The following is a 13834-nucleotide window of genomic DNA, read 5'->3' on the forward strand; positions in this document are numbered from 1 at the left end:
GGAATAAATAAGGTTTAAGGTTCCCTTTCAGCTCTAAAGCTTTCCTTAATTATTGCTTTTTTTTTTCCTTAAGAGTTCCGGAAGACAGCGAACAGTGTGAGAGTCTCATTTCTATGCACAGTGTTTCTCAGGAGGATGGAACTAGTTAGCTGTTGTCTGTAGCCCAGGTTTGTATGTGAGCTGGCTTTAGTGTTGAGTAAGGTTCTTATTTCTATAATATTCAAACACAGGATTGATTTTCTATAATTAGTTTTTTGAGAGGCAATACAGTCTTAAAGGCTAAGGGGGCCAAAATCTGGGCTCCAATTCCATCTTCTCCACATACTAGCTGTATGGCCCTATGCAAGGTTCTTAATCTCTTGATGCTTCTGTTTTCTTATTTGTGAAAAGGGATTACAATGGAACCTCCCTCATAATGGTGTTAAAAGAGTAAATACTTGGTTAATTTAAAGTATGTACAGTAGTGTCTGACTCAAATGATCAGAAAGTTTTAACTCATTAATGCTAAGGGTTATTTTGTTTAATGATATGTTTGAGAAAAATATTTTTTCTCTGATGATAGAAGTAAGAAAAATGTAGCATTCTGGTGTACAACTGGTTGGAAAATACTAGTCTTTATATGTGTGTTTTATATCACCGGCACAATGTATATTCTCATTCTCTGACGGTGCTTTGTCACTTAACAATGCTTCTGGAATATTTTTCCTTTTTTTACATTTTAAGAAATAGTGTCTTTTATATGTCTTAGATGATAGAGTAAATGACATTTAATATTTTGCTTGAATTAAATCCAACATACAGAATTTGCAGGTACAAAAGTGATTATTTATTTAGAATGAAAGATCACAATAAACTACTAGAATTCTGAAGATCCAGGTCCCTTTTTCTGAGACATCTTTAGGCAGTTTATATTGAAATGTTTTTTAATTGCTACTGAGTTTTTCCTCCCTACCTAGAACATTGTACAACTCTTGTCAATTGTTAACACTTATACTGGCCTTGAAGATTAAGTTTCATTATCCTTATGGTAAACTTGCCTCTAACCTATGGCTAATTGTCCTGTTTTTCTGTTTTTCTTTAGTGGGCTGTTTTTAAACCTACTTTGTACTTTATGATGTTTATACCTGCATGTGGTTTTACCTCTAGTTCTCCAAGACTTCTTGTGCAAGGCAGCTACCCCTGCCCTTCACTGCCCTGCCCATCCTGCTTTCATTCTCTTTCCACTCTAAGGAAATTAAACTCTTAGCTGATTCTTTTGGTATTTTCCTCCTTATCTCCCTAAGCATCATGCTTATGATTTCTGTTTCATGCGTTTTCGGTTTTAGGCATCTTCAGTTGACTTTTCCACTAAGATCAATGAGAACAGATTTCTTTTCAAGTTTATTCCTCCTCTGCTCGCACCTCACATGCCTCCTGTCTCCCTATCAGTTCTGCCTCCTCCTCATCAATTTTGAGTAGATCTGTAGTCAGTGTTTATATTGTTGTCATTAAATAATTATTACTTATAGCTCAGTCATGTAGGATTCTGCTTGGTATTTCCCCTATCCAGAGAGTCTCTGTTACTACTCTTTTTGGAGAATAAACCTTAAGTCTTCTCCTGGGATAGAGAAAATGCACTTGGCCAACTGTGAAAAGTAAGAGAGAACATCTGAGACTGTCTGCTTTTGCTACAGACATTGTACCAGTCTTCTTGTTTTTAGTTGTTTCTTCACCCCTCTTTACAGAGATATCTGGTCCTATTTTTCCATTGCTAAGAGTTGGCTGTTATTTTCTCATCTCTCTACTTTTCTTTTTGTCCATGTGGTTTATTCCTTTTAAGAAAATAATTCCAGGCTGGGCACAGTGGCTCATGCCTATAATCCTAGTATTTTGGGAGTCTGAGGAGGGAGGATCATTGAGCTTAAGAGTTTGAGACTAGCCTGGGCAACATAATGAGACCTTATGTGTATTAAAAAAATTTTTTTTAACCCTTTATTGTCTTTTTTTTAAGTGAAGTTTTAGAATGCAAGTAGAACTAAATATGTGTGTATGTGCCATCTTTAAATTTTAAAAAACTGTAGACACAATTTAAATCCTCACTTAACATCATCATTAGGTTCTTGTAAACTGTGACTTTAAGCAAAATGACAGCAAAACCATTTTTTTTGCATCAACATTATAATGAAACGTCATTGAACAAAACAATGTTATTCAGTAAACTAAAGTCAGTTTCCTAGAACCTATTGATGATATTAAGTGAGGACTTTGTATTCTTTGAAAGCCTTTTAATGCTGTAATTTATGTATTATTTTTCTTTGATATGCTGTTCATTGTTCTCATACTCATACTTAAACCCAGCCATACCCACCAGCAAGTTTTTCAGTATTTTTAGACGTGAGAACTGGATAAAGTAGAAAGAGTGAAGACCAAAGAAGATGCATTGCAATAGAGTAGAATAGACTGGGCAAGTGTCTTTGTCTCTGCAGGAGTAATGGTGTAATATACCAGGAGTAAAACTAACTGCTAATACACAATCTCTAGTATTGATGTCGGCTTTTGGCATTGCTGGAGAAGTCACATTCATAAATTCTTAATACTCCAAGTTTCAGTATCCAGGTATTAAGAATGTATACAGTGAAAATAGATATTTTAATTTTAAGACATAAACTATAGCAAACTAAAGCTATGGAAATTATAATCTAATCACACTTCTGTGGTTTTTGTTTTTAGCTTGAAATTGGAACATTATACAGTGAAGAGACAATCTCTGGCAAGTTTTTGTAGAAAAATATTTCAGTGCCTAGTCTGGAAAATAACAGTTTCAGTTATTTGAAACTCTAAAATATATTTTTCTCATATATGTTTTCTTCATTTTCATAATGAAGCACTTTGCTATGTAGCTGTGTACATATCACTACAATTATAGGAAGTTCCAGTCTACAGTCCATCCAAAGGACCAACCTGCCTTACACCTCTCAAGGAATTCAGCTGTTGAAATCATTTGAACTAATCAAGGAATAAATCCTAATGTTCTGAGACTTTATTTTCACATATTTGTTAAATGCTGGACTATATTATGGAAATGTTTTCAAGAAATCATTTAAGTGTTCATAGATCAGTGTTTCTGACAGGTAAAAGGCTAAATTAAGCTACCTGTAATAAGTATGGATTATATGGGTTTTGTAGAATATTGCAAATGAACCACACAAAAAAATGTTTAATTTATGCAACAAGCATGCTTGTGCAAATTTCGTGGGACTTTAAAAAGAATAAATATTTGAGAAAATATCAGGTTCACTTACACTACATTTATTGTATTATTCTTTTATAGCATTAGGTGCCTTGTATTTTAAATCTGTGACAAACCATGGCAAATTTTTAAAGGGGAAGTATTATAAAATGAAGAATTATGTATTTCTAGAGGGTATATTGCTGTAAACTTAATTGATAAAGCTCTGTTTAATTTAGAGTTTTGAAGAGATATTCTGTCTTTAAGAAATTTTCATAATGGAATGATTTAAATTGTAGTGACAAAGAGTGTTATTAAAATACAATGTTTTTATGTGTATTTGTGTATTATAGATGTATCAAGTGATTTCTAATTTTTTCAAATATAAATGTGCCAGATTACTCTAGAACTAGATGCCTCTTTAAATAATTTTGGTTTTCCTGAATAAATTAATGGTTGAAGTACCACGGAAGAAAGGTGAGAAGAGATTCTGTTTATAAAATCATATCTGACCTTTTCCTCTACTAAGATTAAATTAAATGTAAAATACTCCTAATTGCAGTTCTTAAACTTAGGCCTTACACGTACTTGCTGTGCAGCTGCTTCTGGACTCTATTCACCATAGACATCAGTAAAGGTATGTCCCAGTGTTCACAGGCTTTTGATTAATCAATATTCTTTTCAAGTTTTGTGTGAATAGTTTAGTTTTCTTCCAAATTTCTTAACTAATCGGATTTTTAAGAATTCCCTGTGCAGTGTTTAGCTTCCTATTCACATTCCTCAAATTGCTTTGGTGTTACCACGAGTCTAAAATGAAGTTTAGGCCGGGCGCGGTGGCTCAAGCCTGTAATCCCAGCACTTTGGGAGGCCGAGACGGGTGGATCACGAGGTCAAGAGATCGAGACCATCCTGGTCAACATGGTGAAACCCCGTCTCTACTAAAAATACAAAATAAATAAATAAATAAATAAATAAAAATAAAAATAAAAATAAAATAAAATAAAATAAAATGACGTTTAGCCTTCCTTCTGCTTCATTCTGAGAACTTCTATATTATATTAACTTTAAAAATTGCTTATGATATTAAATTTAAAATACAAACAACTCCCTCTCTTTTTTTAATCATCCAGCCCAAAATGGCAAAAACAGCTCTTTTCTCATTTGGCACCACCAATAACGCAAGTTAAAAATAATGTTGATTTTATTATACTTTTGACCTGTTTAGCTCAACAGGGTGAAGACATGTAAAGAATGTGGACTTCTAAGGAATTTCCTTTTAAAAAGAGCTTAATGAAATAACGTTTTAATTACTCAAGGACTACTTTTGGTTGAAGTTTATTATCTAGATACCTTTAATTTTTGTTTTTGCTATTTGACAGTTCACAAAGACCTTCATCAATTTACAGGGTTAAATAGTTGAAGTAGTGGAGGTGAAACAGAAATTTAAAATTATTCTGTAAATATGCTAGAGAAAGAGGCTGAGCTTAGAATCTTTTGGTTGTTCATGTGCTCTGTACTCATATCATCACACAGGTCATGTGTTGTCACTCAGGATTCTGGAAGTACTAAGGCGTAGTTAACATGCTGGAGAGATCTTCAGCCAGTCTTCTTCCAGTACGATGCTGCTTTTCTGTTTCTTAAATTAAAGAACTACTTCTTTAGAAAGAAGTACCACCATTCAGTTGGTTAACTGAAAGTATGAATCACTGCTGCTTTGCTTGCCCACCTGTTATCTTTTTCTCACAGGTTTTATTTTTCTGAATGTTGTATTTGAATACTGTAGCCATGGTGAGTGAGCAGTTGAAAACTTCCTTTCTGCACCTTCATAGTTAAGGGTTCATCTTCTCAAGAAATAAAGTTGTGCCGGGTTGCTTCAATTCTGTGGATTACGTAGAAACTTGGTAACAAGGCCCTTAGATTACAATGACCACATTTCGGGTCTTTGGAAATGCTGAGAAGGGTTTACATTCAGGTAACTGCTGACGTCCTTCTTCTCTATCAGAACCATGTTGGCCTGTAATTATATTTTTCCGAATCTAAAAACAAGTAGAAATTTCTGATATCTTTTCAGTCTCCTACTTTTCTTTCCATTTATAACTTAAAATCTCATTATTGTATAATGTTTCAAATTATGACCTTGATTGAAGGAAGTCTGTTTTGTCAGAAAGACTTCCTATCAGGTGAACACCAGAATCTCAACTACAACGACGCTGAAAAATGAGGCAGCCTTAAAAGTGAATGCTTTTGAAATGAATGCTTTTTGGAGCTTAGAAAAGCTGTTAGGTTTCTGTAATGCACTCATACTTATTCCTTAAATAAATTTTAATTTAAAAAAATTGAGAGACTGGCTTCTGTCAGCCTGATTTAATTAATCTTTACATTAATCTGATTTTCCCCTTGGCAGCTGACAAATAAGTTCATTGTTCTTGTAGAAGTGAGCTCACAAGGTTAAATGTGAATGTTCTCAAAGGTACACAGCCTTATTTCAGAAGAATTCTAATGCCCACTTTAAAATCAATCACGTGGAGCCAATTTGGGGTTGCGAGGTATGACTGCTCTGGAAGCCAAATTTTTTCATAAGGCACTGGTAATATCCGTAGCACTAATCCTCAGTGTGCTGGTTGAAGAAATAAAATGTCTTTAAAGAAGGATAAAAGAGGAATTAATTAGAAAGCATTTTTTTTTCACATATTAGCAAATAAATGAAATGTTATTTTCATATGAAATAATTATAGTTATGATCTTGCTTCATTTCTCCCTACTCTCCTTTTGAAATATTCTTTATTACTAAATATTTTAGAAGGAATTAACAGAAATAATTACCTGTAACATCTGCAGATAAACTTACGTAGCTAACTTTGTGTGCTTTTTTAAATCATGAAGTGGCATTAGTGAGATGTTCAGTTTACAGAATTTGAAGTTTGAGTTCTATTTTAATATTCTGTCATGTCCCCAAAATCCCATTTAGATAAATTGAAGTTCATTTTTCACGTAGGTTTGCAATTTCTAGACACCACATTTTTTTTTACAGTAACAGCCTCATTTGCCTGTGTAGTAATTAATAATACAATATTTCATAGGTGCATTGTATGTGCATAGGAAATTTTTCTTTAAGTCTTAAGATCCTTTAATAAACTGGGGACATTTTAATATTTTAATGTTACTACATTTAAAAAATAGTGTTTTCCTACAAAATTTTCTGTACTCAGTATATGTTAACTATGAGAATGTCAAACAATGAAATCATTGAAATATACTTAAAGAAAAATTACCAACCAAAAGTAATGAGTACCTTCTATATGCATATTTACTAGAATGTTCGTGTGAAATGGCCACATCTCCAATAAGAGCATTTTTGAATTTGTGCTAACACAAACATGATTTTTGTTTTTGAACTAGGGGTTTTGCTGGAGGAGCACCTAGATGAAGACACCATTTCATTCATGATATTTTAAAACTGGGAAAGTAAAACTTCTAAATTGAAACTCTTAACAGGTCTTCATGAAATTCTTAGTTTTTAATTTTGCATGAGATGTCTTTCTTAAGAGCTACTTTTATTAACTTTCACTTAGATCCTTATATGCTAGGCAGTCAGTATTTCTCTACTTGATTTTCTTGTACCTAGTTTTGATTACAGCAAGTGTTTAGTATTAAAGTCAGTCCTGTGAGAGTATCCATTAATTTCATTGAGTCTTTGCAAGGCAGACAGAAGATTTATTTCAAAGAGTCTTATTTTTGACACCAGGTGAATTTTTTCTGAGATGGAGTCTCATTCTGTCACCCAGGCTGGAGTACAGTGGTAGGATCTTGACTCACTGCAGCCTCCCAAGTTCAAGCCATTCTCCCACCTCAGTCTCCTAAATAGCTGGGACTACTGGCATGCGCCACCATGCCTGACTAGTTTTTTGTATTTTTGGTAGCGGTGGGGTCTTGCTATATTGCCTAATTTTTGTATTTTTGGTGAAGACAAGGTTTCGCCATGTTGGCCACTTGAAGTCCTGAGCTCAAGTGATCCACCCGCCATGACCTCCCAAGTGCTAGTATTATGGGTATGAGCCACCGTGCCTGACCAAAAGCAATTCTTCAGATTGTTTTTGCCAGCATTTGCTTACTTGAAATAGCTTTCACATTTATTTTTCTTATAAATCCCTTGTTGATCAGACCATGTAACATCCAAAGCAAAATTTCATTGAAGTATCCGTTAAAATAAAGTATCCATTAAAATAAAGTACAATACACTAAATTATTTTGACCTTTGTAGTAGTGTAGTGTTAAGTTATATATATTTTAATATGCATACTACCAAGTAAAGTTTCAGGGACAACATGTTGTAGAACAGTGGCTCTCAAACAGCATCAGTATCACCTGAAGACCTTGTTGAATATACATTGTTGACAGAGAGGGAAAAACACAGTGAATCATGCCTGTAATTCCAGTACTTTGGGAGACCGAGGCAGGAGAATCACTTGAACCCAGGAGTTCAAGACCAGGTTGGGCAACACAGTAAGACCCCTGTCTATTAGAAACAAAACAAAACCTTGATTGCAAGCACCACCCTAGAATTTCTGATTCAGTAGGCCTGGGGGTAGGGGTGGTGGGCCTGGGAATTTGCCTTTCTAACAAGTGACCAGGTAATGCCCCAGCTGCTGGTCCCAGGACCATACTTTGCAAATAATTACTCTGAGAAGAACACTAACTTTGACGTTGGATTCCTTCTGTTCCTCATTAGTGCATTTATTTGGGGGAAACTATTCAATATGATAGATCCGCATTTACTTAGCTATGAAGTGGAGGTTAATGCAAACTGCCTGGGACTGTGAGAAAAGAGAAACTATAGTTGAAACACCCAACCCAGCATGCCTGGGTGCTTGAAAAATGCTGACTCCCATGGTCAGTCCTCCCCCCACTCATCTCAGCTATAAAATGAGGAGCGAAATTCAGTATCCTTTAAGATTCCTCTCAGGTGTAAAATACTGTGATTCTAAAAGTTTTGTAGTTCAAGAGACAATGCCTGGTCTTGAATTCCTGACCTCAAACACCCACGCGTACTTAGTGCTTTATAAAGAGTGGTAATAACAATGACACCACATAGACCTTAGTTTTGTTTTTGCTTTTGTTAGGGATTAGCATCTTGACTCCTTAAAATTTTTCAGATTTATAAAGTAGCATTTAAGAAGTTGTATTACATTTGAGTGCAATTTGAATCCATGGCAGTTTTATGGAGGCCAAGTATATCAAATGAATAGGCTAATTTCCCTGAGTTGCTGGCCTTATTAGTTTCCACTAAGTTGCTCCCTGATTACTCAATGCATGTTCAAAATATGTAGTTTTCATCACCTGCTTGATTTTCAGACAGCATCAAATTAGTTGCAAAATAAATCCAAGCTAAAATTGTGAGCATATGATTAATTTAATATAGCACGTAATTATCCAGTATTTTATTTTTTAGGTTTTTTTAAGACAGAGTCTCGCACCGTCTCCCAGCAGTCCAGTGGTCTGATCTCGGCTCGCTGCAACCTCCACCTCCCAGGTTCAAGTGATTCTCCTGCCTCAGCCTCCTGAGTAGCTAGGATTATAGGCATGCACCACCACACACCCAGCTAATTTTTTTTGTATTTATAGTAGAGATGGGGTTTCATCATGTTGGCCCAGCTGGTCTTGAACTAAACCACTTCAGCCTCCCAAAATGCTGGGATTACAGGTGTGAGCCACTGTGCCTGGCTATCCAGTATTTTATTTAAAAGTTGTCACTAGGGTGTTCACTATTGTGAATTTATAATAAAAGTGGGGGATGCTAAAAGCACCAGGCTAAAATACTACTAGGTTTTCTCATCTTTTAATTCCGTTTTGTTGGAAAAAATAATCACAACCAGGGTTCTTTTGCCTTTCCCCAGCCATCTAGACTGGTCTACTGTAATGTCAGAAAGATTGTATACAATAAAAAGTGTAGCTAGTTGATTGGGATTTGGAAAAATTGAATCAAGCATTTGCATTTATCCAGAATGGTCTTAAACTGTTGACTGTGGGGTGCCCACAGGATGAACACTAGTGGCGTGGGTGGGAGGACTTTCATTGGGTACTGCAATTGCATTTGAAAGATATATTTTCCAAAATCTGAGCAGAGAGAGGCTAGGAGGAATGCAGACAGGACATTGACAATGCTAATTCCCTTTACTAGTAGAACATGGAATCTCTGATAATGATTTTCAAAAATAAATGCCAGGATACATTGTAGTATAAAGGTTCAACTAATATAATTTAAAGTGAGTCTTTATATTCAGGCCAGGCATGGTGACTCACATCTGTAATCCCAGCAGTTTGGGAGTCCGAGGCGGGTGGATCACCTGAGATCAGGAGTTCAAAACCAGTCTGACCAACATGGCGAAACCCCATTTCTACTAAAAAATGCGAAAAAATTAGCCAGGCGTGGTGGTGCACACCTGTAGTCCCAGCTACTTGGGAGGTTGAGGCAGGAGAATCGCTTGAACCCAGGAGGCAAACACTGCAGTGAGCTGAGATTGCACCACTGCACTCTATCTTGGGCAACAGAGTGAGTGAGACCCTGTCTCAAAAAAATTAAAAAATAAAAAAGTGAGTCTTCATATTCAAATTAGCATATGAGGTTAGGCAACAATTCTTGTGTGGGACCAGGTATATTTAATTTGCTTTTCTTTGTAGTCAGCATAGTAAATCCTTGTAAAGGTTTGTTTTATATACAATTTTATAGTATATTCTGGATTCCCTTTGGCAACTAAAGCTGAAATTATATCGTGCCAGCATACTGTGATTTGTATATTTATATAAGACAAGATTGCAGCATTCTGATCCAGTTGCAGCATTTTAATTTTATCTGATAGGTCTGTATTAAGTAATAAGTAGCTATGTGCAAATATTAAGTCAACTTAATTACCAGACCCAGAAGGCCAGAGGTAATCAAAGAGTACTTTAGGAAGATGAAATATTTATAATGAGTTATGGAAACAATGTTTTATCTTGGCTGTAATTTAATGCAGATTTTTTTTACCTCAATTTTATTGCAAAACTTGATAATTTTATCCCTCCATCTATTTAATATTTAATATTTTCAGATTCTAGAGTATTTAAAATTTAAACACAATATTAAAATTAATTATAATTTCTACTTATGTTAATAGTTATGATTTAGGACCAAAACTATCCTGGTTTTGTCTGCAACTTGAAACATTGTATATTTTAAACTGTATAATTTGGGAACATTATCTTATAGACTGTGAATAACCAAATATAAAATTTGTGAATTTTTTAATGCTTTATTTGTGTAAAATCATTTGTATATTCTATTTATAGTATGCATTTTCTAGCTCATTGAAAGCACATAAAAAGTCAAATCTATCCTTATACAAATATTTGATTTCTAGTTTCCTTTTATTAAAACATTTTCACTCATTCATAATTTCACACTGCAATCTCTAAGACATATCTTGGGTATTTGATAAGGTAGGTCTTTTGGTGGAGCACATTCATTCAGCTTTGGAGACCAAATGCACTGAGTTGCATCTTATGCATGGTAAGGTCTAAAGCCAACAGAAAAGGTGAAATTTTTGAATAATCAAATTGCCCTTGGGAGGGTCTTGTGTAAGAGATCTACATTCCATCTCATGATAAGTCCCTTCCATTGATCTTTTCCTCCAGAACTGGCATAGAAATTAGCAACAGCGGAAAGCCAATGCTATCCCTAGGACGGTGGGGTGGAGGGAGGAAGCCGTCACAAAGCTCAAGGCCAGGGTCACTCAGAGGACGCAGAACCCCCACTGCAGAGCACGGGTTCCTTCTGGGTGCTGCAGCTGGAGGCAAAGAAGGTAGGAAAGAAATACTCGCTTTTCTTTTCTTTTTGCCACTGACTCCCATTGACAAGACCTGACTGGAAGCCAGCTGGCACAGGAGCTTGGGAGATGTATCCATCTGGTGTCAATGCCCCTGACTTAGAGCAGAGCAGCAGATCTCAGGTCAAGCAGGCTCGAATGGGCATGGGTGCTAAGTAGCTGCCTTGCACTGGGGACCATATTATGTGGACAACACTTACCTTTCAACAATAGAATCACAGCCTGTGAAGATGTCATCATACAAGAAATATTCTGGAACCAAGATCACCTTTATCCATCTGAGGTGTACTCCAGAAAGCAGAATTAGGGGAAAGTGCCTGCCCTGGACTTGTATTTCGAATTCCATCCCTCCTCTTCCTCTACTTATTCCCCTTTCCCTTTTTCTTACCCCAAGCTGGGCTAAAGGGAAATGTGAAGAACAATTAAAACCATACAAATATAAAACATCAAAAATATTTTTCATTGACAAAAGATATGAATGGAAGCATTCAGCATAGTGTATTCACAGAAGTGTTGGGAAAGAGAAAGTAAAGAATAATTTCTTAAATTTTTTTCTTGCAAGACTGAAAATAGAATCTTAAGGAGATGGTGTTCTTAAAGCCCTGCTCTGACTGCTTATAACTTTTCTTCATCCACTAATTACTTTGAAAAGTCACTTAGTCATTTGTCAGTACTAACCTTTAGAGATAAACATTTAAAATCAGTTCCCTAATCACAGCATCTTTTTTTCTTATTTGAGACGGAGTCTTGCCCTGTGTCCAGGCTGGAGTGTAGTGGCCCGATCTCGGTTCACTGCAATCTTCACCTATGTTCAAGTGATTCTCCTGCCTCAGCCTCCTGAGTAACTGGAACTACAGGCACGTGCCACCACACACAGCTAACTCTTGTATTTTTAGTAGAGACAGGGTTTCACCATGTTGGCCAGGATGGTCTCGATCTCGACCTCGTGATCCACCCACCTTGACCTCCCAAAGTGTTGGGATTACAGGTGTGAGCCACCACACCTGGCTCACAGCATCATTTTTCAAGGGTCTCTAGGGTGACCACGTGTCCTGGTTTGCCAAGGACAGTCCCAGTTTCCACCTGCTGTCCTGGTACAATCATGAATATTGTCCCTTTCAGTTTCAGAAGTGTCATAGTTTATACAGTAAATTACCTGACCACCCTAATATGCCCCATGTTTCTTGAATCTAGGCTGCTGATAAAATTCACATTTTCTGTCTCTCAGTCTAGTGTTCTTTACACTAAGCGTCCACAAAGGAAGCAATATTGGCCAACAATTAATCTTGGGTCTTTGGATTAGGACGTTAAGAGTCCTACCTTCAGAGCATTTTCCTTCTGGAGTGGACTTTGCACAAATGGTAGGGTGATTTGTGGAGTCAGTGAAGAACCAGGCTAACCCAGCTTGTTTTACTGGCCCAAATTTTTCTTCCCAGAGCCATAAACCAGTTATTACCAGGAAACAAAGGCGAACAAGCAAGTATTTCGTTTTAAATTGTTATTAAGGAGAAACATCTAGAATCAAATCTCACCACATAAACCCAAATCACCCCCAAAGTTAAGGGGATCTAAAATAATACAATGGATGCTGTTTTTATAAAGATTATGGGAAAGCCTTAACAGGTAAGTTGCTGTACCTTCACACGAAGAAAACAGCAGGTTATTATGCTTTTGTTAAAACAAGTGACCAACTACTACATCATCTCTAAATCATTCCAGAATTAAGATAAGTCCTAAAAAAAAAATGTGACTCTGATGAGTGCATTTTAGATTTGCTTGAATGAGGGAGCAGTTATTACTTGCTGCTAAAATGCTCTGGAAACATTTGGTGCATACTCCAAAAGAATGCAAATAGGCCTAAGGAGGGAATGATGCATAATATGAACACTGGCAAAGGGCCTTACAAGAATGTACGCTGTGGAGAATGTGACCAGTGCTTTACAAACCATCAGTTCATAAAGTTGGGTACATGTGATGGAAAGAAAAAGACTTGCCTTGACCAACAGCATCAGTCCAGCTGCACTAAACTCGATGTGAAAAAAATCCAGAAGTTTAAGAGTGCTTTGAAGCCCTTCAACAATCAAAATGAGAGAATGTTAATGAGATCCTTTTTTCTGTCCAGTACATTTAATTCAGGAGACCTATTAACCCTATGTTCTTGAATAGTGATTGCGAATCAACCACTGAGTCTTCAGTGTACTTGTATGTCCTATAACCTGAATTTTTGAGTCAGATACTTTTAACATTCATTTTAGATGGATGATACAAGCATACCTACAGGAAACTATATCTTAATTCAAGTTCTGCTCAGTACTAGTGGCCCAGAAGATAAACTTAACGGGTGTTCCAAAATGAAACACAAAAATAAAAGCTAATTCTAGGATGGAACAACTTGGGAAACATGTTCATATGTTTCCTGTAGCAGTAAAACAGGACTCTTCACTGCAGCATTGTGTGAAGCATGCAATATATATATATATAAATAAAGGGGATTTTAAAGAGGATGAGAGGGTTTAAGAGAGGATGTGGCCTAATTTTCAGGTTTCTTCATGCTCGTTTGATCACTGATTCCTCACACTCCCCCACCACATAAGTCCTGGCTTTTTTGCTAACCATCTATTCTTATATGCAGAGACACTTCCATTCCGTAGAATACAGTTTAATACAGAAAATGCTGGCCAAAAGGACTTACAAAAGGTTGGGAATCTTTATGTGTTTCTGTGTCATTTTGAGTTTTCGGTAAAAGAAGTGTTTTCCTTCCTGA

At 36.2% G+C, this 13834-nt stretch overlaps 1 protein-coding gene and 1 long non-coding RNA gene across 3 annotated transcripts in view; both read left to right on the forward strand.

Annotated features, from left to right (window-relative positions):
- The window catches only part of SLC35F5 (solute carrier family 35 member F5), a 41294-nt gene extending 37747 nt beyond the window's left edge, over positions 1–3547 (forward strand). Inside the window, exons 15-16 of the mRNA XM_017536031.2 lie at positions 74–167; positions 2710–3547. Coding sequence (XP_017391520.1) covers positions 74–149 — 76 coding nt within the window. The 3' untranslated portion in view covers positions 150–167; positions 2710–3547. The remainder of the gene's footprint in view (positions 1–73; positions 168–2709) is intronic.
- An 8485-nt stretch (positions 3548–12032) lies between these two features.
- The window catches only part of LOC108309623, a 50916-nt gene continuing 49114 nt past the window's right edge, over positions 12033–13834 (forward strand). For both annotated transcript variants that reach the window (XR_005201483.1, XR_005201484.1), the window contains exon 1: positions 12033–13767. This is a non-coding gene — a long non-coding RNA (uncharacterized LOC108309623). The remainder of the gene's footprint in view (positions 13768–13834) is intronic.

This window comes from Cebus imitator, unplaced genomic scaffold (genome assembly GCF_001604975.1).
Source record: "Cebus imitator isolate Cc_AM_T3 unplaced genomic scaffold, Cebus_imitator-1.0 Scaffold95, whole genome shotgun sequence".
NCBI classification, from domain to species: domain Eukaryota; kingdom Metazoa; phylum Chordata; class Mammalia; order Primates; family Cebidae; genus Cebus; species Cebus imitator.